The sequence below is a fragment of the Apteryx mantelli genome, chromosome 3, assembly GCF_036417845.1.
Source record: "Apteryx mantelli isolate bAptMan1 chromosome 3, bAptMan1.hap1, whole genome shotgun sequence".
NCBI classification, from domain to species: domain Eukaryota; kingdom Metazoa; phylum Chordata; class Aves; order Apterygiformes; family Apterygidae; genus Apteryx; species Apteryx mantelli.
Genome location: NC_089980.1, coordinates 49,516,875 through 49,544,817, shown reverse-complemented (window position 1 = coordinate 49,544,817; position 27,943 = coordinate 49,516,875). Strand labels below are relative to the sequence as shown.

Sequence of the window (27,943 nt, the reverse complement as noted above, 5' to 3'; positions counted from 1 at the left end):
TTGTCCCATTGGTTTTGTTAGTTTTGGTTCCCAAATGTATTAAAACTTCTGAATCCGTGCATTTAGAATGCCATCTACTGAACAATCAAAGCCTTGGATAATATTCAGGATCTCTTGTTTCATCAGGTAAAGTTACTAGCAACTTCTAGTGCCATTAGTTGCCACCAATGGGCTATCACTAACTACATATATATATATATGTATATATATATATATTAAAAAATTGTTGTATTTTATGACTTTGAGGTTGAAATACACAGTTGTTACATCCTTCTTTTTTAAATCTTTAATGGATTTGTCAACTTTTAACTAAAACAATTCAAATATTTCCATTGTGGTTGATTAGAACTTTTTGGGTTTTTGATTACTAGCATCATTCTATAAAATGGTCTCATTTCTGTAGCCAAACTTGGATTCAAGACAGCACTTTTTTAATATCAGTTTATTGTATATTTTTCCCATGTTATAATTGTCTTATGGCAATGAAGAACATAAAGACATAAAGGAAAAATAGTATTTAATATTTTTGTGTCAGAATTTGAAGTAGCTTTTACTGTTAACTTTGCCACAGCCTTCATCAAACTGACAGCTTGTATTTTATTATCAGACATCAAATTAATAATCTGATTTTTCTAAAACCCTATTTGCTGCTGGTCACTTTGTTCTCATGGTTATTTGCACCACAGACTATGGGGCTGTGAAAAGATTGTTCTGACTGCTCCACTTGGATATCTTCAGACTGTCTATCTATTCTTAAATAAAGCCCTTTTATTTGTATTCTCTATTAGTTTTCCATAAGGCAGTTAACTGTGGTGGAAACAACCAGATCATTTTTCATGTCTCACATGTAATGCCGTTAAGAAAACAAGCATAACAATAGGGTGAGGTTATACTCTTAGCTCAAGGTTGATTGTGTACATGATGATAAACATAGGGTTTTGGTTTTGTTGATTCACACTGATCAGGGGTTTTACTTGTTTATCAAGACACCACATGGTGTATGCTGTGACAAATAAACAATAGGGAGCAATCGTATGGCCAGCTCTCAACAATTATGAAAAACATGAAAGAAAAGGCCTTTACTGTTCTTGAGATTGCATTTCTACTTTTCTGAGAGTGCTTGAAAGTGATCTCTGCAGAAACCATTTAAGCTTTCTTCTTCTGCGGGAGACAGACTAAAATTCAGGTTGGCTGAGTATCATCTATGGTAAGATAGGATGCTACTCATCTAGGAGAAGAGCATTGTCCTATTCCTGAATCTGCAGACCATAGCTTGGATCACCAAATTCTTTGTGCAATCCATGACATGATTAACCCAGACACTGTGCTTCTATAGTACTGGTTCAGCAGCTGTTAAGTAGCTGAAAATACCATCTCAGCAGAGACCACAGCCTGATCATTTCTCAGGAACTGACATATACTAAATTTCATGAAGTTGCATCTGTTATCTCTTCATTTGGTCTGAATGGCTAAACTCAGGTGACACATTTTCTCTTGGTGCCGTTAACACTTTGGGTAGTTTCATGTTCCAGTCCTTACATCACAGTTTTCCCAAGAGGCATAATCACAGCATAGTTGAGGTTGACAGGCATCTCTGGAGATGGTCTGGTCCAACTCCCCTGCTCAAACAGGGTCGCCCAGAGCAGGTTGCCCAGGACTGTGTCCAGTCAGGTTTTAAACATCTCCAAGGCTGGAGACTCCACAGTCTCTCTAGGAACCTGAGACCCTACAAATCTGATAAGATCCCTTAACACCCCAGCTTGCTTGAGGGTGATGAGGAACCTGGAAGTCCAGTTTAATGCTGGAGAGTTTACGTGGCAGCTGTGTAAGGTCTCTGCTGACGTGGTGCCCTTGGCCTGACTCCATAATAGGAATCTCCTGCTATATGGGAGCTATACGTTCAGCAAGGCTTGCAGTTACAGCTAGAGCTGGGCTTAACAGGGAATCCTTAATTGCTCAGTAGAAGTGTATATAATTATTAGGAAAAGCTTACTACCATGCCTTTCTCTATCCTGCCTAACAGATGGCAACCAAAGTATTTATTGTAATCATTTGGGGTACAAACATTTCCTAGATTCCTCCTAACATAATGTCTAGATGGATGATCCCATCCCTTACATATCTCCAAACTCATTGGATTTTAGTTTGGGGTACAAAAACCTTTCTTCAGGTAAAGCTCTAAGCAAAAAACCCTTTTACTGTCTATTTATTGAACAGAGTCCTGATTTTTTTTTTTTTTTTTTAGCTTCTGTAAGTCTAGTCAGTGAGCTAACCTGTTTTCTTCAGGTTGCAATATAGCAGTGGGTTTATCCCTCCCTTTGGAGGAATCAAGGAGCTTTATAAGCCTCTTGTTTTTCTTCAGAATTGCTTGATTTGTCTTTTCAGAATTAGGACTCTTTTTCTAATGAGCACATAACTTAAAGTTAATTTATTTCATTGTATATCACAAGACACAAAGATATAACATTGTATATTCTACAAGCTTACAGCTTAATCATATTGTTCCTTCCTATTCCGTTACCTAATATACTCGTGTCATCGGTGCTGTAGGAGGTTCACAGAAGAGAAGAAAATATTTCTCTTGCCCCACTATTTCTAGCACATGGCATACAATTACTAATTAAGCATATTCATTTGACTGTACATTAAGCTTCCTCTGGAATTAAGAAGGTCATCTAGACAAAATCTGATGTATTCCTTTTCTACTACAGAGTGAAAAGATCTTGCCAATAAGTCAGATTCAAATGGCCTCAAGGTTGTTTTCTCCCTGTGTTCCTTTTCTTCAGAAATTTCCCTAAAACAATTAGTTGAATGCTATAAGATTTTCTTCTTTGGGGTGAGGAGAGATTTCTGAATAATTTTTAGGTCAGTCAAGTTCCCCAATACACTTAACATGAAGGCAACACGGACATTTGTGGCAAAATACTTCAGGGAGTGGTATACTTTGCTTTGGAGTTGGGAAAGAGGGGCAGCAGCAGGAACTAGGGAACACCTTTCACGGATATAATCACGAAGAGGTCATCTTATAAAACACACTGGCTTTCCCTTTCTGCTCTGGAAACATAATGTTTTAATATAATTGATGGACTTGTTTGACAGTGTTTGAGATTTCACCTGTGTTGGTGGTGCTGAGTATTACCACTGCTTTTTAATATCTTGACCTAGGTGATAGTCCACTTAACAACACTTGCTTAAAAGCCTGAATAGATCTTATAAGAGCTAACTGATAACCTCCCCAGACTTGCAAATTTAAAGTCTTTTATTCTTTCTTTGTTTCAGATTTAAGCTGAAGTATACATTTCTTCACATTAGGACTACAGTCAGATTTGTGTTTTTTTTCCAGTTCTTAAGTCCTTATTTCCATTAGCAATTTTGTGAAGGATTTTGGAATAGATCTTATGAAGCAATGGCTGCAAAGATCAATACAAATCTCTTTTGCTTTTGTTTTCAGTTCATTTCTTTCATCCTTTTGCCCTGTGTACCTGGCTAATAAACCGGGGCATCTCCCTTAAGGGGAACACTGTACTTGTTTCACATGCTCAGGAATAGCACCAGTCTCCCTTCCTATTGGGGTGCTGTTTCTGCATTTTGGCACATTACTAGAATCATAACTCCATATTAAGCTGTGAATGGACAGAGGAGTAAGAGCTGTTGAACTACTACTCTTTATTGGCCAAATTTTTTTTTGGACCATATAGGAGGCTCAAATTTTAAGCAGGAACTTCACTTACTTTTTTGTGCCCTTCCTACCTCCAGCTGGCTCAGAGACTCCCTATACAACCCACCCGCCTTCTCACCTCTCCTTTCGGACTGGCACTGGGTGGCAAAACAGAGGGTGAAGTTTGTAATTTAGGGATGATGGGAAGAACTAGGATTTGTTAAGGAAGGTCATAGGGGCCTTATGGAAGAACGTTGGAGCAGTGTGAAGCAGGTGGCTGTGAATACTGTAGCTTGGGTCACAGAGCAGAAGGAGAAGGTTCACTGGCTATCACTGAGTTGAAATTACCTGGTTGTGTCTCATGCCCTTTCAGCCTGACTAGTTCAGTGAGGCAACTCAATGTGAGAAAGGGTTCCTGTCACCAGAGACCTCCAGGGTCTCCTTAACCTGCTTGTAACTGTAAGATAGTACCATGCAGACAGAATGGAGGAATTAATGAGGTGTTGATATGCATAAAGGAGTTTAAATATCAAATTGACTATAGTTATTAAAATATACATAGATTAATGTTTATAAGGACTAATGTTTCACTTTTTTTTAGCAAATGAATGAACTAACTCTAGGTATGTTGAGCAGTAATACCCACTAATAAATGTAATCAAAGCCATTGGTGCTCAGCTTTTCTGCAAATCAGCCCTTAATTTTACTCTTTCCATAGCACAAAAAGAGTTTCAGAGTATCACATTGTGTAACAGGTTCATCAGGCTGCTTTGGGACCTAACCTTTTCCCCTGAGCAGTTGACAGCTGCTGCTCCCTAGCATTTTAGAGGATTGTTTAATGTTGGCCTATCTGTTCTTTTGATGCCACTTTTATTCTTCATGTAATTTCTGTTCTTTGAAAGAAAGAGCTAGCTTTGAAATTGTCATGACCTCATTGCAGAAGCAACCATCAGAGCAACTGGCCCTGAGGAAGGAAAGAAAGCAAGCTCATACAGTTAAATGAATGGTAGAATCTCATAAGTTGTATCAACTAGAAATCACTTTTTAAAATGCTCGTTACTCAGAGTCTGGCAGAGCCACATCTATTTAATTGCTTCTGTTCCCTACAAAGACTGAAGCTATGGTCTTTGAGAGGAAATGTCACAACAGGGATAGGTGTGGTGCTTAAGGGTTGGTTTCAAATGGGCCTCAAAGTGCCAGGGAACAGGCTGGACAATCTGAAGAGGGAAAACTCAGGCTCAGAGTACCAGAAGAATTAATTTGGGAATCCTTGCTCCCTGCCATTCTTACTTAACTGGCAGTGTCTAGAGCTTTAGCTAGTTCACACTGGACAGACTGGGAAAAAAGCAAAGGACAGTACAGGAAAGGAAAATGATAATGAATACACTTTTCAGTTATTGTATCTGAGGAATTAATTTTGAGCCATTTTGTCTTCTCATTTCTTGTATGGTAGAACAATAGCTGAAACTGAGAAAATAAGAAAAATGACAATATATGAAGCATTTTAGTAACATAATATTGGAAATAGTACATCATCTCTACAGGATGCTTATGAAGGAATTAGCAGTTGCATGTACTGGTGTCTTTTTTGACCCTGTATACTTCAATATTTATTCTTTTAAGCCATTAAAGGTAATCAGATAGTTTGTATCTTTGATATATAGTATTTTTCTGGTTAGTAGAATTACTGGTAGAATTACTGAGTGCAGTCTTTTACTTGATCAAAGCTTAGGTATTTCTGTCCTAAAAATAGTTAAAAATTGCTCCACAGGGCAACATGAAACCTTCGTTCTATGCATGAAGGAGAGTATCCTTGTGCAGATAGATTTTAGTACATTACAAAGCATCACATTTGCTGAGTTAACTGCGCCTCTGATCTCTTCATGGCTTTGTTTAAGGTATCATTTTAGACCTTTATCTATTACTTTTCCTAGAGCAGGAATCCATCTTTTCATCCCTCCAAAACAGAATTTTAGAGTGGATCACAGAAGTCTTCAGTTAACTAGCTTTGCCCTCCTGAACTATGTTGAACATCTTCGGCTTTCTTTTCTAGAGGGACAATGAGAGATTTAGTCAGTAGCTTTTTAGGTGTTCACTCATCTGGCACAGTCTTCGATAGCACTACAGTGTATTATACTTTCTTCCATTGATCTGGTTCTTGATCACAACTTCCTCTCAGTTCTTGGAAGAAATATGGATAATCTTCTATCTAGATTAAATCATCATTTTCATTTAGTTTCAGGACCTTTCTTTGACAGGCATCTTGAAACAGGACAGTCTAATAATGTACGCTATATTCACAGAAGGCAGCTTGAAAAGGATGGATGTCTACAAAGTTCCAACACTGGAAATGTTTCCCTGCCTTCCCATGGTTAATTTTTATTTCTACAGAAGGCTCACCGATCAAGCCAAGAATATTCAGCTATAAATATTCCTTCAGCTCTTCTCTGTCGCAAGACATAGTGTACAACTGAAGTGCCTGATCTCAAGAACCAAACACCAACAGTGTGTGCTGGGGACTGGATCCAAGACTCTTTGAAGTCACTAAAAAGACTGCTATCAAATTCAGTAGGTTTAGAGTAAGTTTTTAGGACCTCTTCCATGAGGAATCAGGTCCACTTAGGTTTAGCTGTATTTTTTGGAAATGAATTAAATGTAATTTGTACTGCTTAGGCAGATAAAAGGCAGGCAGCTGTATTTTTATGGAAAAAAACACAGGTTTCCTTGTATCTGGGGGCTGAATGGGGCTCTTCCTCATTAGTAACCTCTGGTAATTAGTAATCTCAAATGTGTGGTATATGTTCCTGCCTCTGCTTCCATCAGGCGAATAACCTCATAGGGAGGAATTCAGGGTCTATTGCTACCGCTCTTCTTTTTACATATCCTCTGTGGGAATTCAGTACCAAATGCTGGCAGAAAGCAGCAGGCACCAGTACCTTTATAAGGGGATGTCCCTCTGTTCTGTATGAAAAAGAGTCTCCTTATATTTGGTTCTATCCAGTGCTATCTCGAAGCACTTGAAGAAAATGTAGGCATTGCATTTAGCTGTGTCGAGTTCTGGTATGTTTTGCCAGAAAGCAGACATTTCTGTCATGAGGGCAAGGCTGCAATGAAAAAATGGTTGCATGCTGCAGCCCCTAGGATTCTCAAACCACTGGGATTGCAGAAAACCACACATGAATTTGTTATGTCTGTGGAAACAATGACCACTGGTGTAGTATTGGTTAGGGCTGCCCCAAAACAGTTTTAACCCCAGATGAGCCCAAAGAAGAAAACAAATTTGTTCTTATTACTATGTTAAAAATTCAGAAGAAAAGTGTGAAAATGAGAAAACAGATTTAGAGTACATCTGATAAGTCTCCTGTTCTGGCTGTAGCTCAAATTTTCACTGTGGTGTCTGTGTGGAGGCAATGAGGCTAACTCACAGAAGCCTGCCTCCTGAGTACTGTTTTGCAGACTGGCGTTTGGGGCTGTATTTAGCCATAGGAACCAAAACGTCATCTCTATATCACTTTTCTTCCTGTGTTCTATCTTTTGGAGTCAAACTACAAGATTAATTAATGGGCTAACCTGTTCACTCTTTATTTACCCTGGCTTCCTTGACTGGGAAGCTCCCTGAGGACACCTCTTTTAGTTTGAGATGGATCTCCTCCCTCTCTTTATGTTTTTCTCTTCAGAATTTACTTCCTGGTACTTTCCTTACAGCAGGAATGACATTTCAGGCTTTAGACCAGATATAACTGTGATAACTTGTGGTTCTTCTTTCCCCAGTTTTTGAGATTGAGGTATAAAAACCAAATGCAGCAGACTAGTCCTTCCCCTTCCCTGAGATCTTCTTTCTTTCCAAATTGTTACAATCAATTATTTATCATGAGACGCCTTCATTGTGCCCAGATCTTAGCCATTTCTTTACTGCTGGCTCTCAGCTTTTCATACGGTAACCTTGGTTAACCTGGTTAACCTTGTGGACATGGGAGCACTTGTTTCCTGGATGCGGGAACCTGGATGAGGTGACTCAGCCCCATACAAGGGTCAGCCTAGGCCCATGTTAGCCCTTCCTGTCCCACTGGCACCGTGGTGTTCGGGAAGGGCTCAGGCACACCGTTAGGGAGGAGCTGCGGCACTCTCTGAGCAGGGTCCACACCTGGACAACTAGGTGCTAGACACACCATTGCCCCTGGACTTGACACAGCCGCAGAGCCGTAGCATGGCACATTGCCAATATAGATAACAAATTCTTTTAGATTTTTTTTTTTCAAAATAACTTCTGCTTTTTCAAAGTTACTTTTCTGTTTGTTCCTCTTGCTTTGGTACTTCTGTTGTCACAGTTCTCAAATCAGAAATAAATTGATTGCAGCAGCTCAGTGAATCTTTCTTTTGCTTCTCTTTGTTTCTTTTTGCAGATCGTGTAGTAGCTGAAATTGAGAAAAAGGTTATAGAAGCTTTTGAGGTGTTTGACCACGAATGCAATAAAACTGTGGATGTCAGGTTTGTAAATATTTTCATGCAGAAATATTACAAGATCTAGTACAGAGGAAAATAATGCCCTAAACTTGGACTTCCTTTACCGGAAAATATAATTGAAACAGCCCTGTGGCCCTGCTCAAACAAAATATCTTTGCATGTTCAATTAACATTTTACATTGTTCATTGATTAAAGACTGAGACTGGCTTGAGAGAGGGATGCTGGGACTGGTGAACAAAGAGACAAGGGAAAAATGAAACTAGGCAAGTAGTCTAAGGCTGCAACTATCTCTAGCGAATATCTGCTCCAGTAGCTCATGTGGCACTACAGGTCTTGGGTCCTACGTGGATCACTTTGCTGCCAGATTAGTCCCAGCACATCAAGGAGTGGTCCTGGCAGCCTGTGTCACAGTTACCTACTTGTCAGTACTCTACTGCAATGCATCCCACGGTGTACTGTGAAAGGTGGATATTGTTCTGATGAGGAGGTGTTTTTAGGCAGCTCCTGCTTCCAGAATGGGGAAGCTTGGAAGAAACTTGCATATAATTTGATTATATAACTGAGGACTACCTCATAATGAACATAAGATGTTCATACTTGATTGCACCAAAAGTCCATTTAGCCCATTACCCTTCATCTGAGCTACTAATAGTTAGCTGGGGAAGGAATATAAGGAATTGAAGAAATATAGAGTATTTCTTGTTGTTTGTTGTAAATTTGCCACATAATGATTTGAGTGACTCCTGGTCCTATTTTTGTCTTGATAAACAGTGAATAATTGTTCCCTATTCATCTTCTCCACACCATTAATGATTTCATAGCTCTCTGCCACATCCCTCCTCCATCACAGTAGTTCCAGGCTGAAGACTCCTAATGTATAAATAACCACTTAAAAGAGGCCATTCCATGCTTCTGATCATTCTTTTTCATGCTCCTTCTTGTTCAACTAGATCCTTTTCAAAATTTGATGACCAGAACTGAGGGAATGGGATGATCTTATGGGAGTCAGGAGGGAGAACTGCACGCGCTATACCTTTGTCATGCAATATTATGGAAATACAAAAAATTATGTCTTAGGGAGTAAGAAAAAGTTCAGTGAAAGAGCTAAGATGGAAACATGAACAGTTAGACTGATCAAGGCATATTGGATACCAGATACAGAGCTAAAGGAAGTCAAATTAAAAAATTCACAAATAACTTTAATTCTGGTATTTTCTAAGTTGTAATACTTGACATTGTTACTTTAACTTTAACATAAACATCCATACATCTAACAGTATATCTTTTTGGTATAAAATACAAAAAAGGCATGTTTATGACTCACTGAGCAGGTTATGAATTTGTTGTAAGCTATTGTCATTAAAGTTTACTTAAAGTAACTTCATATTTCCAGTTACGATTTTCAGAAGAATTTTACCAGGTCTTTTAATTATGATTCAATTTTTGAGTGTAAACACAATCAAATTATGGTGAAATTATCTTTTCATAAAATATTCTTCACATTGTATAATGAAGCCAAGTAAGAAAGCATCTTTAAATGTTCCAAGCTTCTTTTCTACATCAAAAAAACAGGGGGGAGAGAGGTGCAAACTATTTATGTTATGGTTTTTAGCACTGCATGCTTACTAATGTCTCTAAATTTAAGAAATTATGGGAACTTCACAGATACAAAAAGAGTTTTCAGCTATTCTAGATAGGGAGAATTTCAGGCTACGTTGCCACACTCAGTACAGTTGCCTTCTCTTGTCTACAGGGGTCTTTGGGAAGAGCGCTCTCTTAAATTTTAGATGCATGGAGAAGATCTACATAATCCTTGTTCTTTCTTAGCTAGGAAAGAGTTCTAAAATTAGGCCTTTTTCTTCTTTTGATATTTCTGTCTACTATGCCATGGTCCTGGGGGCACCACCAGCCCTCCTTGTCCCTGCCCACTCCCAGCCTCCTCCACCCCCAGCCCCTGCCCCATCTCAGCCCAGCCCTGGTCTTGTGGGTCGCTGCCCCATGACGCTTCAGCGGTGTCAGCCCCTGCCTGGCCATGGTCCTGGTCCTGACCCACGGCGGTGTCTGATGCCCCCCAGGGCTGGGGCTGCCCTGGCTCCCCCCAGGGCCCTGCGCCCTCCGGGCAGGCGGACGGGCCCTGGCAGCCCAGCCTGGCCCGGCCCCCTGACATTACTAGTTGCTTATTCAGTTGTCATCTACAGCTGTGGTCCAGGCAAATTAGCTGTGAAATTTGCTACCCTCTCCACTCTGTTGTGTGATAGCTATAGAGCTGGAGAAAAAAAATATGACAATAAATTTACATGAATAAACAGTTTTTTCCCCTTCTTTTAGCCTTCAGCTGTGAGAGAGGATGTTCAAAAGTCTATTTAACATAATAAATGGGCTATTTCACACTATTTTTTTATCATAGAGCAGTTACTGTCAATGAACTTATTGTCTAATCATTCCTAGGTTCATATTGCAAGGTTGTATCACATTAATGTGATTATTAATGGCTGATTATCTTGTATCAGAAGGTGGCAGTACAGCACAATTCTTAACCAAGATTGTAGAAGTATGAATATGATTTCCTGAAATATCGGATACCTGGGAAGAATAGGGAAGATTACTTTCGTCAGCAGGCCAACACCAGTGTTGTGTGACTCTTAATGCAAATACAAATTAGTAAGAAATTAAGCATGGGGAAGAAGGTACTTTTCCATTCTGCTTGCAACACACCCTGAGGCAAGGACTTTCATGATTTTGCAAATCTTGTCATTAAAAATAGTATGTCTTGGGTGAAAACCACGGCACAAGAATTTTCTTGCATCTGCATTATAAAACCTATATGAGCATAAACTCAGTTTAACCATCACTTTCTTATGCTAGAAGCTATGCGGCAGAAGCTGGAGCTGCTGAACTAACTGAGAGGAAGCAGCTAGGGCTCCTTTATTGGGGTCCTTTAAACCCCCCATTATTACCACACGTGACACATGACTTTTTTGACCAGAGACACCTAAAATGATGTCCTCATGCTGACACACGCACAGACTGCTAGAAGCAGCATCCAGCAGTGCCAGGGTTTGCAGACCCCTTGAGGGGTGCCTCAGCCACGTTGCAGTGGGGTTGCTGTGAGAGGCGAGGTAGGGGTGGGATGGCAACCTTCCTGTCTCTGCGGGGAGTCTGTGACATTAGAAATAGAGCAGGACAGCGGGGGGCATGATCTGTGTTGGATGTTTCTCTGCGGAGGCAGGGAATATTTACAAGAATCTTTTAGGTGGAAGAGGTGAGGGAGGGCAGGAGTGACAGGATCAAATATGGTATATCCATACTAGAAATAGGATGCATGGACAAGGATTATAAAATTGGTTTGAATGCCTGACCTTGCTGAAGCCAATGGCCAAACTTCCCGTGATGTCCACAGAGAGCAAGACTTCACTCAAAGTCACTGGAGTAGATGGTTTAGTTTTGTAACAACTGTGTGTGTGAGGTTGTGTTTTGTTTTGTAACTATTTTTGTGCAGCTTTTTCCTTGCTTTTGTCTATTGTGGTGCTTCCAACATGTTTTCCGTCAGAATGGGAGCTCAGCTCATCTAATTTTATCTGTGCTTGGTGTGTCACATTGGGGGCGTTACTGTTGTAAGATGATTTTACAGAGGCCATTTCTTTTCCTATCATTTACCATTTTTATTAGACAATCTCATTTTCCACCAAATGTACTGGTGAAGATGAGGTAACCACAGAGGTGACACTCACGGCAGCCAACAACACGGTGGATATTTGTTCAAATATATTTTAATTTTTGTGCTGTGAAATTGAAATAGAAATAGCAAGAAATATTGATGCTTCTATTATTTTCTGTTATCATACCATATGCCTCACTAGCACTCTTTTTGTAGCTTTTTTGTAGCTTTTTTAGCTTTTCTGTAGTTTTTTTTTTAGCTTTTGATTCTAGTCTGTGATGTAGCTGGGAAGTACGAATTAACATTATTTTGCAAAATATGTAGAAAAACTTAAGTATTCTTTAAGTTAATTTGCACCAACTGTCCTGACTTAGTTGTAACAGCCCACAGATGACTTCAGATTCATACTGTGCCAGTCTCTAAATTTGCAAGATATCGTTTGTCCATTTTTAACTTTTTGGAGCCAATGCCAGTTTGCTCAGAATTATATTTAGAACCTGAGAACCACTTCCCCAGTTTCAGGAGTAAATGCAAACTATGCATATGTTTTGCAGCATAAACAGGGTGGCGATAAACCAGTGTTGGTCTGAGCAGCTGTTAGAATACAGCACTGCCCCCATTCTTCTTGACCTTTTGTAATAGTTCTCTACTGCAGTTAGAATTTGTATTTTTGTATCATTTTACGTAAATATATATTTTTATTTGTTACCATTCATCTCAATAGATTTCAGAGTGTTTTCTTAACTGTGTAAATACAGACTTTGCTGAAATGAAGCATCACTGAATTAGAGGACAGCAACTGAAAAGCAACCTGCAGAGATACTGCACCACAATGGTAAAGAAATTTAAGGGAAAAGCCGCAAGCACAGTTATACTCTTCCCAACAGTTCCAAGATGTTAATAAATGTAAAAATTGACATTATTTATTAAGACATCATCTTAAAAGTCCATATTAATATGCTTGTGCATGAGTACATGCACACACCTGCTTGCAAGCTCTGAATTGATGGCTGGATTCTCCACAGACACTCTCGTATTGCAGATTTACCGACAGAGATGCTCTTTCTTTCAGAGAGATTGGTTCAGTTGTCAGGTCACTGGGTTGCTACCCGACCGAGGCAGAACTACAGGAACTGCTTGCAGAGGTAAATGTTTTAGATTTTTTTTTTTTTCTTTCTGTCTTAAACTTACAGAAGTTTGGTGCTTTTGCATTGCTGTGTAGGAAACATAAGCTCTTTTCCCAGAGGTTGGAAGTGTCATGGAAGTGATTCAGGCAGTCTCCTAGGTTGCCCTAAAGCAAGCCTTTAGGCTGATATGGGAACAACACTGATAGATTAAAATGAGGAGTCTCTGGCTCTCTTTTACCTCAGAAGGTCACCGTGACACTGTGCCAACAGTGTGGGGAAGGGTTTGTAGAAAATGAAGGAGAAACGTGGTATTGGCTGATGAAAAAGAACACGTTAAGCCACAAATAGATGAGGATGTGCAAGCCCTAACAATGTTACTTTTTCGGACGTGTCATGGATACACTAGATGACTAACTAATAAAAATTGATTCTTGAACAGGTGTTAAAATTACACATCTAATTCCAAAAATGTGCCAAGGGAAGACCTGACATGTTTTCTCCACTGGACATGTTATTGCTGCATCTTATATAGCCAGATCTCTCAATTTGCTGTCCTTTCTGATGTCTCTCCCAATCTTGAGATCTCTCAGTTGTAGCTAAGTAATCTTCTCTTACTTGATTACTTCAGCTTGTAATTGTCAGAATTCAAACATAAAGACTAGCAAGATCTTGCGATCCTCCCATGCTCAAAGTAGTGTGCAGGGGCAAGGAATTTCCTTTGTATTTCTCAGGAGTTTGTTCTTAGACTGTAATTTGTGTTTCCTCATGCCATGCTGTACTTATAGTTTGTAATAGAAAGGCTGCTGTGATGGTCCCTTAGCAGGGTATGGTTAATAAATGGGACAAAGGAGTAGGAAAAAGAGTTTTCACATTCTTTTTGCAAACTGAAATGCTGCCTGAAGGAGTGAAAGATTCTGGGGCTGGGAGGTGGGGGAAGGATTTTCTCATTTTCCTGTATATGTCAGGATACTGGGGTTTGGTCCCTCTTACTCTTTTCTTCCTGTCCCCAACAAAAATCTGGATTATTGCATGCCTGTCACTCCTCAGTAGGCTTGTCTGGTCTCTTCTAGTTCAGTATTTAGTGTGAAATATCTTGTTCTAAATCTTGTAAAAATGACGCAGCTGCTTCAGACGAGGAAGTGCAAAGAACCATCAGAGGGGAAAGATCTGTTAACATGATACTGCAATCTGTCTCCTCTGGTTCTGTACTCTCACTACCAGATTGTCCCAGCTCCCTCTGACAAACAAGACAAAATGGGAAAGAGAAATTTTAGTGCTTAATATAGATGATATTTTTAGTGGCCACAGAGATTGTTGTTTGCAGTAAATGAACTGTGCCACTGTCTCAAGATAAACAACTGAGAAAAAGAAGGGGATGCTTTGACACCCCCCCCCCCCCACCATCTCCAGCCTGGGGGAACCAGCAGAATTGAAGGTCTTCCTCCTCTACCTCCCTGCAAAGAGATTGGATTTCTTATTTTATTTCAATTTTACTGAAAATTTGAGATATGTAATATAATGAAGTATAACACAATGCAGCTGTGAGGTGGAAGGTTGTTGAGATACAATGATATGACATGTATGCAATTGTTGATTATAAGGATAGTAAATTAAAATATGAATAAATGCAAGAAGAAGAAATACATTCAAGAATACTGGTTGACCTTAAGGAACACTAAATTGGAAGTTAAGTCTCAAAGGTTTCATTGTGTCTGTAAATGAAACTTTGGCATAGGTTTCAGTACCAGAAGAACACTACCTCTTTGCAGAACCTTTTATTTATTATCTCAATTCATAATCCAAAATTATCTTAATTTATATAAGGTACCATTACCACTGACTATGGTAATACCATTTTATCTTAATCTGAATAAAGTAAAGATTGTACCTCTTGGCCAGTTTGTAATCAACTTATTTCTCCAATATTTCTGCCCATTGTAAGCAGTGGTTCACTTCCGTCTCTCACCTCCTGTGCGTCCCAGTCATCCATCTTCCTGTTAACCTAATTTTAGCTAAACCAGCATATGTTGCCTCCAAGTTATTTCTAGCTGACAAATTAGCATTTATATAATTACTTTATCTCTAAAGTTATCATATACTGTTTCCTATATTATCTTATGCTAAATATTATACTTAATATCATATATTTAGCCCTACTAAAAGAGTTAAGATTAAATGGCAGTGGATTAAATGGACAGTGAGGTGGATTGAGAACTGGCTGAATGGCAGAGCTCAGAGGGTTGTGATCAACGGCGCAGAGTCTAGTTGGAGGCCTGTAGCTAGTGGTGTCCCCCAGGGGTCAGTACTGGGTCCAGTCTTGTTCAACTTCTTCATCAGTGACCTGGATGAAGGGACAGAGTGCACCCTCAGCAAGTTTGCTGACGATACAAAACTGGGAGGAGTGGCCGATACACCAGAGGGCTGTGCTGCCATTCAGAGAGACCTGGACAGGCTGGAGAGGTGGGCGGAGAGGAACCTCATGAAGTTCAACAAAGGCAAGTGCAGGGTCCTGCACCTAGGGAGGAATAACCCCATGCACCAGTACAGGCTGGGGGTTGACCTGCTGGAAAGCAGCTCTGCAGAGAAGGACCTGGGAGTGCAGGTGGACACCAAGTTAAGCATGAGGCAGCAATGTGCCCTTGTGGCCAAGAAGGCCAATGGTATCCTGGGGTGCATCAGGAAGAGTGTTGCCAGCAGGTCGAGGGAGGTGATCCTCCCCCTCTACTCAGCCCTGCTGAGGCCACATCTGGAGTACTGCGTCCAGTTCTGGGCTCCCCAGTACAAGAGGGATGTGGCACTACTGGAGCAAGTGCAGTGAAGGGCTACAAAGATGATTAGGGGACTGGAACATCTCTCTTATGAGGAAAGGCTGAGAGAGCTGGGCCTGTTTAGCCTGGAGAAGAGAAGGCTGAGAGGAGATCTTATCAATGTGTACAAGTATCTGAAGGGAGGGTGTAGAGAGGATGGGGCCAGACTCGTTTCAGTGGTGCCCAGCGACAGGACACGAGGCAACGGGCACAAACTGAAACAGAGGAAGTTCCATCTGAACATGAAGAAAAACTTTTTCACAGTGAGGGTGACAGAGCTCTGGAAGAGGTTGCCCAGAGAGGTTGTGGAGTCTCCTTCTCTGGAGATATTCAAAACCCACCTGGATGCGCTCCTGTGCAACGTGCTCTAGGTGATCTCCAGAGGTCCCTTCCAACCTCAACCATTCTGTGATTCTGTGGACAATAATAGTATGGTTGTGAGCGTAAAGATACAAAACATAAGGAGGTGCTGCGATACAGTTTTTATGGCAGTTGTGGATGTACCCAGAGGAAAGAAATAGAGCAAAACTTACAGAGTTTGAACTAGCAAATGCTGTTGTTGTCACAGCTGCTATGAAAAGGGGAGGAATTACAGACAAATGAAAACATCACTGAGAAATGAGGTGACAGAACAACAGGAGTGAGCACGAGGAAGAGGATATACTTGCAGATTTGAAAACTTACTGACTTAGGCCAGATTAATATATTCAGTGCACTCATATATATCCAATTTTAGAAATAGGATTAGTTTTAACAGATCAAGACATTGTAGAATGGCTGGGTCTGTAGAGCCACTGAAATGGTAGCTGTTCTTTCCAGGTGAGTTTCCAGCTGAGGTTGCTCATCGCCTTCCAGGACTAGGTCCATTGCCAGGGAGGAAGCGTTTCTCCTCCACAGACTGTTTTCTGAAGGCAGAATGCAAACAGCACACCAACACAAAGAGAGGAATCTGGATATTTGCCAGTGAGAGCTGACACTTTCACATGTATATGTTATGGTGAACTTTGAAGAGGTCACCTCCAGTGAATTCTTTTAGTATGAAAATTAGGATGTCATTCAACTGTTTGGATGAGCAGATCTAATGTTTTTTGGCTCTTAAATGTGGTTTATGTAGCTTACCGTCTTTATGGATGCTTTGGGTCCTTGCTTCTGGTTATTCTGCTTAATATAAGACATATCTATACATTACTTATAAATAGCTACCGCATTTCTTTTTCTGTCTCTGTAGACTCTTGACCTACTACTAGTTGAAGCATAGGTGTTTCATAAAACATCCTTCCTAGTGATGCTTCTCTCAATATTTATGATGCATGTAGTAGTTCAGTGCACTGACTTACTGTTATGTCATTGGAAAAAAGTTAGGTTTTGCCAAGTATTTTATTACATCTTCTCAAAAGATTAAGCAGTAAAGCAAATGATCCTGTAATAGTGAAAGGTACCATTTTATTTAGCAAGAAGTATGCAACAGCTTCATTTCCTAGCTAAAGATCCCTTCTGCCAGGCTTAGCAGACAGAAGGGGAAAAGTACTTTTTCAAGCCAATTTCCACTCTAAAGCAGCAAGAGGTGATGACTACCTGCCTCTGTCAACCCAAATCCTTCAAGAGCACTGGAAGAGTACATGCAGCAGCAGTTGCAGCTCTCCATTTAGCAACTGGATATAGCAGGCATCTCCTCCTGCTCCAACCCAGCTCCTAAGAGGAAGATTTCTTACCTCAGTCTTTCCCTGGCTCAGTTAGTTAGATTTCAAACTAGTGCCTACTTGAGTCTTCTTTCAATCTGGCCTGTGTCTGGGGAGAGCTCAGCAGGGTGTCACCCCTGCCATGAGACTACCAGGCATGCATCCAGCCTAAACTCGGACAGAAGCAGGCTAGCTCCATTAAGGACTCTTCTTTTGGGAATGAAACTTGATGTTTTCAGTGAAGTGATGCACTGTTACAGTTTTTGATCATGTTGTTTGTCTCCTATGGAAGTATGGGAATGCAGCAAGGATGCTGCTAGAAGTCGCTGATGCTTTTGTGGAGCCAGCCTCCTATTAACTTGTTTAGGAGGCAAGACAAAGCTTTTCTTTGTGTAGCATTTTATGGGCTGCCTTGTGAATGCTTCAGACTGCCCTGACTCAGTTTGTCTGCCTGTTTGGTCCCTCCCTTGACAACTCTACATGGCTATGAAACATGTGGAGGCAACAAATTCCATCCTAGAGGTAATACTAAGCTGGGGCTATGTCCGAACTAGCATGTTAAATGTGCCCAGAAACATCCTTGGATGTTGAAGCCAGCTGGCACAGAGCAGCCCATGTCTACCCTGGTCAATGTTTCCTGCAGACTGCCTGCTGGGAGAAGTCCCTGAAGTCCAAATGCCCAAACCAGGCCTGGTAACTGCGGGGAGAGCATTAGTAGGCATATGCCAAAATCCTGCCGCGGAATGTGCTAACAGTTTGCTGTTATGGGTGATCACATTACACTGCTTGGGGATGTTCCAGGTCGTGCTAGACTTTACTAGCTAAATGCCATCTGCATGTTTTATTGAGTTACTGTGGAAGGTAAGAGCATTTACTGTGTCCAAGTCTTTTGTATGAATGGTTTCTAACCACAGGAGGGCAATATTGAGTTGTTGAAAGATTCTATAATAGCAGGCCTGTATTTTGCCTGGGATATAATTTCTTCCTCTAATTTCTTTCTATTTGATCAGAAGCATTTCACTCCGATGTTTTGGTGCCATGTGGTGTTAAGAACCTGATATAAATATTCAAAGTCTAACTGTAATTTAAGGGACCCATCCAAATTTTCTGTTTTTCCTATTAGTTTGCTAATGAGCCATCTAACCTACCATCCTTAAGTTTTATTTTTAGGTAGAAGAAGAAGAACCGACTGGATACATTCATTTGGAAAAATTTCTTCCAGTGATGACAAGAGTACTGCTTGAAAGAAGGTAATGGAAAGTGGAATTTTATTCTATGCTGACAGGACTGATTCTGAAAGAATATATCTACAGTAATTCTATGTAACTGGAAGGAGTACAGATTTTATTTTTATTTTTTAAACTCAGTTTACCTTAGATTGACAGTGAGTTTTCAGTTCAAAATGATTTAGTCTACATAAAATATATTCAGGTGATGGTATAAGTAATGCCAGCTTATAATCATGAATTGTGATAACGTGTAGCTCCTGTGTTTTTAATGTGAATCAGAATTAACTTGCTATTCAGTATGTTTTGTGCATCTCTGAAAATATTTTATATGCAAATTAAGGTCATAACCATTGCTTTTTCTGTACAAATGAGTTTCAGTTACTGAGAAGTGCAGTCTGTTACAGTGTATTTTTAATAAGTTGTATAAATCAGCTTCATATTTGAGTCTCAAAATAACTGCCAGGTACAGTTGAATGTACACAATTAGCACTCTAAAGACTGCTGATCTAAAAGATCTGCTGGTCTAAAAGTCTGGAACAGGAAGGCTCCGCATTATTCAGAGGCACCCTGAAATCTTTTCATGTACACAGGACCTTGTGATATTTTGCACTAAAAGCAGTATTACCTGTTGGGAATTTATCTTTCTTTTTTAAAAATGGTAACCCAGGGTTTTGGAAAACTCAGTCTTGTCCAACACTGGTAAGTTATTTTGCACACAAAAGTCCAGCTGGCCTCAGTAGGAGGGTGCTATGCGTGAAATAACTGTGGGGTTGCCCAAAAGTGCCCCATTGGGTCCAGGAGCCATGGGCACAACTTGGGGCTGCATTCGAGGTTCTTTGCTCCACTGTCTGGACCCTGAGCAGCCAGCGGGGTTTAGTCCCAGCGTGCCGGAGCAGGTGCCTTGACCTCCCGGGCTCCAGTACCCTTGCCGTCTCTGGCCTTTCTGTCACATTCCCTGCTCCACACTGATGTTCACCCCTTCACAAAGTGATATGTTGCTGCTCCGGGCTCTCTCCTCCCCCTCTATCCCCCATCTGCCCAAGCGCGCACACACACACACACACACACACACACACTTTCTTCAGGCTACTGCAAGCGTGTCAGGACGCCCTTTATCTTTTGGGGCATTATGTCTATAGTCTGCTTATCCAAGGGCACATGAGATTTGGATCACAGAAAACATGGACTCTTTCTAGCACATTTGATCTTGAGATAGTGAAAGAGCAAGGCGGGTCTGGACAAAACAATCAAGCATTTAGAGCCTCCCTGGCCTCAACATCTTCACTTCTCATTAGTATTTTTGGGATTTGGTGAGAGTCTGCTAGGATGGAGGGTCTCCACTGCTACATGTGGCTTCCTTTTCCAGCTGTGGAATCAGTCACACATGTGCACATGCATGTACTCAGTTCTGCTTTCTCTCTGAAATTGTTAGTGACAGACCTTTTCTTTTATAGCTATCAGCCTCCTTTGCTCATCATCAGCTCATTAGACTTTCAAGTCCCACTAGGTGATCTGTTGCCAAGTTACCAGCCTACCTGGACAAAACTTTGTTTTCTTGGTTTGGCTGTCTTCTCCTGTTCAGCGTATTGGCTTCGTGGAATGATTCAGCTAGCATTGATTCTTACTAACCCACTCAGCCAGCCTAGACATGCAGAAGCCACTCACCTGACTCTAGCACAAGGAAAATGAAGCAGGAACACAACAAAAGACATAAGAGGTAAAGATATGGACAGTTCCAAAAAGTCAAGCTGGAACTAAATGTTAGATAGACAAACTTACTAAATTCTCATAGAAAGCAGGTTTTCGCTTTCCTTTAATGCTCGTGTTTTAGTCTTTCAAAATAGTGGAACAGCCTTGCAAACAGTGACACTAACTTTTCTGATTCAACGGTTTCAGCTACCAGCCTATTCCAGAAGATGTTCTTCTACATGCATTTGAGGTCTGTAATTAAAAGATTGAACTATCTAATTGCTGGAAAGAATTTGCTGATTCTTAATTCGTATGGTTAAAACCACAACGGTTTTATTTATTTATTTATTTTTAAGGCTTTAGATGAGAATAAATGTGGATATCTTACTAAAGAGGAGCTGGTAAAATATATGACTGAAGAAGGTAACATGCTGACTAATTATTCTTGTAATATCAGTATTTAAGAAAATAAACATTATATGTGTATATGGCACCTTGAGGCCCTGATTCTTCATGCCAAAACTTGCAGGAGTAGATTCGCTGTCTTCAAACAATTCTGTTCTCTTGATGAGTGGCTGCAGACTAAAACATTCCACTGATGAATAATGCAGGGAAAGGACATTTACCTGCCTGTTTGCAGATACTTTCAGATAGAATTTGCTATTATTAAGAATCGTAATTCAATCTTATGTGGGTATTTTATGATTCTGTGCACATCTTTGTGCTTCCTAAGGATGTGACTCTTTTTCTTTGCTCCTGTAAACTTGTAGTTTAGATTTCCAAATGTTTCAGGTAGTTTCAGTGCTCATTCATTCCTGCATTATCTTGATCTTAGTTCTAGTGCCCTATGCAAACCAAGAGATTCAAAGACCAGATTTAAAGTGTATATCATGTAATTCTCAATACTCCTTGAAGAGCCTGCTTTTCTTGCATGGCTGACTCATGCATGCCTGCCTCAAGTACAAAAGGGCACACATGCTTTGTGCAAGACTTTCCAAGACTTGTCTTCAGGTTGGGACCGTATTCTCAAAGAGGGATGCAGCAGGCCAACAGAAGCTTTGAAGCTCCTAAAAGGGAAGAAACAGAAGCCTTTCATGACGTAAATAGTCACAAGTGAAAGGATAGGAAAATGAGAGAAAATAGTACTAATGTGGCCATTGCAAGAATTCATTCTGACTGAAAAAAACAGTTGTTTTGCAATTCCTGTTGCAGATTTTGGGGTTTGTGGATTGAATGGAGAGAAGAAGATCCAGGCCCTCAGTCTCCTTTCCTGTAGGCCAGCCGGCTTGGCATGCAGGACTTATACTTGTGAAAGTAAAGGAATTAGATTCTTGGTATTGCTCCTTTTCTCCTCTGTCTGAGGATTGAAAGGAAATCCTTGCAAAGGAAAAGCAGGGTAATTTGCCAACCCTGAAAGAATATGCGTCAAGACAAAGTGTCACTCTCTGTTTTCTTTCAGGTGAGCCCTTTACTCAGGAAGAAATGGAGGATATGCTCTCTGCTGCTCTAGAGCCAGAAACAAATACTGTGTGCTACAAAGACTACATTACATTGATGATAGTAGATGATGTTTAAGAGCTTCCCTTGTAGAGCCTGAGTTACTTTTTGGTAACAGCAGTGTAGCTCGGCAGTTAGTTGAAATATGTGTAGCATAGCATAGCAAATCTCAGCTTGTGACCTTGTGCTTATAATTAAAATAAAATCTGTGTAGCTATATTTCCTTGGGATCTGCATATGTATTGAAATATATTCACACCTGGAAAAAAGAGCTCTTGACAGAAATATTATGTAAGGGCTGGAAAAGAAATCATGGTATTTGGTTTGAAAAAAAACAGGAAAATAATGTTAATGGAGACAAAAATTACTTTACAATTGTGTTTGAAAAACTAATGGAAAAATGAGACCTGTGAAAGCAGGAAATAAGTCGGTGAGTGAGTACCTTAAGATGACTGAAAATGTGAAGGCATTCTACTAAGATAAAGCTTTTATATCTAAAAGTAATCCCTGCTTTTGTTTAACTAATAAGGTACTGGGTAGATTACTACTTTTGAACTAATAGTATAGATCAAATAAACTTTCTATAGCTTTTAGTTTCTGTCAAACTTTTATGTTTTGCTTACCATAGGCAATTAAACATTTTTTGTTTCTCATACATTGACATATGTATTTTGCTTTTGTTTTAAACATACTGTTTTTCTTCTGTTTTAAACATGCAGGTACCACTCAAAACATTGCCAGTGTCATATTTACAAACAAAGTAATCTTTGAAAATGTTCCTGTTATTACAGGCAATTGACAGTTCCCATTTCTTTACCAGTTTGAAAGTCATGATCCTAAACAGTTCAAAGCTTAGGAACATTGGACTGGAATTTGATTTTCATGAACTGATCAAGCACCATCTTTTAAAAGATATTAGTGTATTACTTGTCTCAACTACCCTAACTAGAAGGCCACTGCAGACCTCAGTGCTCTTCTCATTGCTAGTTTAACCACTTTCTTAACTGTTACTGTGCTGTTGTCCTTTAACTTGAGGAATTCTTCCCCCTCCCTGTGGTTTGTCCCAAAGCATTTTGAGATAGTTATAGCCCCTCACAGCTTTTATTTTGTGAGGCAAAACAAATGGCCTCTTTTAAAAATATTTTTGCATGGGATTGGAGGGCCTTTTTAATCTCTAGAGAAAATTCATCTTTTTTGACTGTGAGTTTCTGGAACTTTTAGATGAATTCTGTACAATTCCAGATGAAAGATGTACAAGCACCTTGAACATCATTAATATTTCCATACTTCTACTAGAAATAACTTTCCAGAGACATCCTGATTTTGTGTTTGCCTTTTTTTGTGGCTGCAACACAATTCTTGTACATAATCTTCTAATAACTGACTAGCAGTTGCCTTCTGTGGTCTTGTCCCCAAGGACACCATCTTGCTCTTTGCACTCCACGCTTTCGCCTCATTTTTATTTTTCTAATCCCCAGCGGGTTTTTCCTCCTGCATAGTGTCCTACCACTCCCCTGTATTAACTGCATATCCCAACTCTGTCTCACCAACAGACCTCATCAGCTGATGAAATCTGAGGAAGGCTGATTGATGCACAGAGGCATGAAGTGCCTTACCCAATATCATGTGCCTCTAGTGGCAGAGCTGAGAAGACACCACAGGGATCCTGATGTCAGGTCTTTTGTTCTACTCACTTGTTTCACTTCTTGATGAGCTGGAAACTCAGAGGAGCTGTTTTAATACACATCTGTGTGAGAGCTGCTTGCTGTGCTTCACAAAGAAGGGATTAGCACAATCTAAACATGGTGACAGAAGCAATCTGAAAGAGAGAGACCTTTTTTTTTATTCTCTTATTACTTCTCTAACCCAAGTTGTCTTTCACTGACACTTCCCTAAACAGTGGCACAGCAAAGAGTTAATGCAGGTAAGCAACATCTGCCTAAGTCTAAGCTGGGTTTCCACCTGGGAACCACTGTTGCTCTGGTCCTAAGACTCTTTACTATCCACTCTTGTTAACACGTTTACTATATATTTCATTTCTTTGTCCATGATAATGAAAAAACACAGGTAATCATTAATCTTACAATGTGTGAAGGTGCAGGTTTTTAAAGATTAAAGGAAGAGCAACAAAGACCCATTAAGAAAAGATTTTATTTTTTATTAGTCTTCTTTAGTCTGTCTTTGGAAGCTGAAATTACAGTTACTTTCCCTAGATTGGTCCTTCTGTTTGATATACAGTGGATTACTGGATCTCTAACACAAATAGTGTGAATACAAGTCACATTCATATTTTGCAGTCTGGGAGCTACTGTGAGCCTCATGTTGGATGTCAGCAGGAGGATGCTCATTTCAGGAAATTATTTCTTAGCTCACAGTGTTCCAGAGAGAGTACAATTTGTGCCAGTGGTGGAGTGACCCTAGAGGCCTGCCTCAGCTACTGCTGCATCAAATCAGAATGCCCATGTACCCCACAGGTGCAATTTACAGTACAGATGATAGGCTCTTAACATAGATCTGTTGACATTTCTATCCTACAGTCCTCAAATGCAAGGAAAGAAAGTATCCTGGCAAGTAAAAAGTGGGATTGCGGCTGAATCTATCACACAGCAAATCCTCCAGATCCCATCTTCTTATACCTCTTCCCAAGAAGGATATGTGCAGATACAACAGATCGAAAGCAAGTTGCAGACTTCACTTTGGGCATAAGCAAATTCAGTTGCCTAGAGAGTTTCAACATTAGGACTGAAGGAAGTGTCAAAAAACAATCTCCGACTCTGTAGGATCCCCAAAATTGAGTGCTCCCTGCCTGCTAGGATCACATAGCAATAGTCTGATGCGCTTGTGAAGGAGCTGCCTCGTGGGTCCCCTGGGAAGCTGCAGAGCAGCACAGCACTTGACTGCATTATTTCCTGCCCCTTGTCTTTCAGGACTTGCCAACGTGCACAGTGCCCGCTCTGCTGCCTGTCGTGTTGGTGGGCTCTGTGTGAGGACTCTTCGTATCTCGCTGGGATGGACTCTGTGAGCTCCCCGAGTCTCTGTGCTCTTTGTGGGTGAGCAGGGGGGAGGGCCCATGCCCCAAGGGAGGGTCTCCGTACGAGGCAGCTGGCAGTGCAGGGACCCCCCCCCCCCTCCAGGAACTCTGGCCTTGCTCTGAAGCTGGGCCTCTGTCAGGCCAAGTCAGCTGGGGAGGTGAGGAGGCTTAATGAGGAGAAAGCAGGACCTCTGTTCCCATTCCTGTTTCTTCCAAACTTCTACTGAACCTTCCCAACCAAGGGCTTTAGGGAACCATTTTGCTATCACTAAAAAAAAAAACTATTTGTTTTTAAATTTGAATGGAAAAATATGTTATTTTGACCTCATCTTTGAGGTGGACAAATTGAACTTCATCTATGCTGCTGAGCAGTCTTGAGCTATCTCTTGCTACGTGCCTCTCCTTGCTGGCTGTTTTGAATCTTACCTCAAGATCAGGAACCAAGATAAGTGAACGGATTGCACCAGGGAGCCTCTAGGGAGAAGCCAGCCTAGCACCTGGAATAAATCCATGCAGGGGAGCAGAGCCAAGGCTTTGAAGAAGCTGGGGAAGTCAGAGGGGTTTTGACCTATTTGAAGGAGGGAGAGGGAAGGGAACTCATTAACCAGACATTAAAAAGAAAAAAAAAGAAATCAAAGAAACAAACCCTGAAAACCATCTACAAATACAACTGAATCAGCAGGTTGTTTACATCACTGCTGCAAGTTGTATGCTCGACAAGACTTTACTTGTTTAAAACATTAACTAGCTTCAGCTGTGTGAGGAGATATCTGGTATATAGTGGAGACTTCATTCTCAGTCTTACTGGTATTGTGGAGACATTCTTCCAACTGCTGAACTCACATTTGAGAGTCCAGTTACTCATACTCTAGGTAATTTTTTGCTTCTTACCTTTTCCTCATCAGCTTTAGAGCTGCTTTTCCAAAACATCTTTCTGTCTACTAGTGATAGTCCCATATATATTCACACATGAGGGCTGGAAGATTTCCCATTGCAGTACATGCCAGCATGGTATTTGCTGCTCTTTCAGACTCTCCACTGGTCATGGGCAGAAATAAAAGTTGCATGACTTCCTTCACCAAAATGCTGAAGGGCCAGCATCAGACCTGGGACTAGAGGAAGGGAAATGGACTGGTGACCTATGCTCCCTCCACCCACATTTTCACAGAGGTAAGAGCCTGCAAAATGTTCCCCAGGTCACTGCTGTGTTAAGAAACTTCCTTGAACTTAACCAGTCCAGGTCTTCTTGTTGCCTTGCAGTTCCCTGTAAATTTTAGCCCAAGATAGGCAAGTTCAGTAACTGTGCCTTTCCCTGGTAGCTTCAGTGCTGCAGAGGAAGGCCAAAGATAAATGGGCCAACAAAAACATTATGAAATTCAGCAAGGGCAAGTGTGAAGTCCTACCCCTGAGAAGGAAGCGCAACAATACAGGCTGGGGCCTGACTGCCTGTGGGCAGCTCTATGGAGAAGGACCTGGGGTCATTTTGGGCAGGGAGCTGAGCATAAGCCCACAGTGCGCCCTGGCAGTGGAGGACAACGGCACCCTGGGCTGCACTAACAGGAGGAGCATAGCCAGCAGACTGAGAGAAGTGATCCCCCTCAACTCATCACTTGTTAGACCACATCTAGATACTGTGTCCAGTTTTGGGCCTCCCAGTACAAGAAAGGCATGGATGAACTGGAGGAAGCTCAGTAGAGGGCCACCGGTGTGGTTGGGACTCAAGCACTTGCCCTGTGAGGAGAGGCTGGGGGAGCTGGGCTTCATCAGCCTGGAGGCGAGAGGGCTTAGGGGAGGCTTAGGGGGGACCTAAGAGCAGCCCCCTGGTACCTATGAGGAAGTTATCAAGAAGATGGAGCCAGGCTCTTCACAGCGCTGCATGGGTTGTCTTTTATCACTGGATCTAGATTTGCTATTGTTATTGCTGAAATCAACACTGGCAAAACTCTTGTCACCCATAAGGGGAAGGACATAGGCCTTTGGTTTCAGGATGGAAGGCAGTGGTGAATGCTGGAGTCAAGCCAAGGTTGGGACTGGAATGGGAAGCTATTTTTTTTTTTAAGTCCTGTAATACACTGTTGTCATTGTGTAAAAGGTGGGGGGCATAGTCTCGACATTAAGGCACCTGGTTGGCAGTCAGATTTCATTCTAGACTTTGAGAGGTATTGGGTAAGTCATATAATCTCTCCGCAGCTGAACTTTCCATCTATAAAGTCAGAGTAATTATAAAGAATAGGAGACGGGGAGTATCTGTCTTATCTACCTAGACTGTCGACTTTTTGAATCACTACCTCTGATGTTTGCACAGTGTCTGGTACTATGATGTTCTGATCAAAATCAGTGCTTATGGACCTCCCTGCCATATAATTAATAAATGTTCTCAGCCTTTAAGTCCTTTGTTTGAGGCTGTACATTCAGGTCACAACTTTTAAACAGGTCAGTCTAGAGCAAATACATTTGTTTTCATTGAACACAACTTTGTTTCATAGTGTCTCATGCTGTGATAGGCTTGACTGTCAAAGTTACCGTTGAAACATTTAGTCTTATTGTTGGAAGGTTTTTTTAGGGCATGTCAGAGGAATGTTACTAGGCAAGGGGACTCTGCTGGTTTAAAAGCTAAATAAAGATGTAGCTTGAAACAAAGCAGATTCTCCTGTTTAACCCATTTTGAATCCCTGGGGCTACTATTTGGCTTAATATGGTTCTGAAAGCCAAGAAAATGTTATTCATTATGCTCAGAAGATTGATCACAGCATTTATATCCTGAGGCCCAAATCCTGAAGTCCTTATTCAGACAGAACTCCCATTGACTTCAAAGGAAGTTCTGTCTGCAGAAGAGCTTCAGAAATAGTGATGTACTGGCTCACAAGGCACTGTAAAAACCTTTTAGTCTCTTTAAAAGAAGTCTTGTTTGTGGAAGATCTAACAGAGATGTACAACCGGCATGTGAGCTGTGTCATTGAAATGACCAGAAATGTAAAACCATGGGAGCAGGTAGTTAATCTTGTCCATATTAATGCAAGCAAGCAAGATTCAAGGAGAGTCTGCAGACAAAAGTTTTCCGTATTGTTCAAACAGAGCCCAAAAAGTTAATCCAGGGATGCTG

General features: G+C 40.8%; 1 protein-coding gene across 1 annotated transcript in view; it reads left to right on the top strand.

Annotated features, from left to right (window-relative positions):
• EFCAB2 (EF-hand calcium binding domain 2) overlaps positions 1-22,464 on the top strand; it is a 37,108-nt gene extending 14,644 nt beyond the window's left edge. The window contains exons 2-7 of the mRNA XM_067294723.1: positions 8,062-8,146; positions 12,854-12,926; positions 18,565-18,644; positions 20,520-20,562; positions 20,669-20,735; positions 21,772-22,464. Of these exons, the coding sequence (XP_067150824.1) occupies positions 8,062-8,146; positions 12,854-12,926; positions 18,565-18,644; positions 20,520-20,562; positions 20,669-20,735; positions 21,772-21,887 (464 nt within the window). The 3' untranslated portion in view covers positions 21,888-22,464. The remainder of the gene's footprint in view (positions 1-8,061; positions 8,147-12,853; positions 12,927-18,564; positions 18,645-20,519; positions 20,563-20,668; positions 20,736-21,771) is intronic.
• Positions 22,465-27,943: the final 5,479 nt, after the last annotated feature.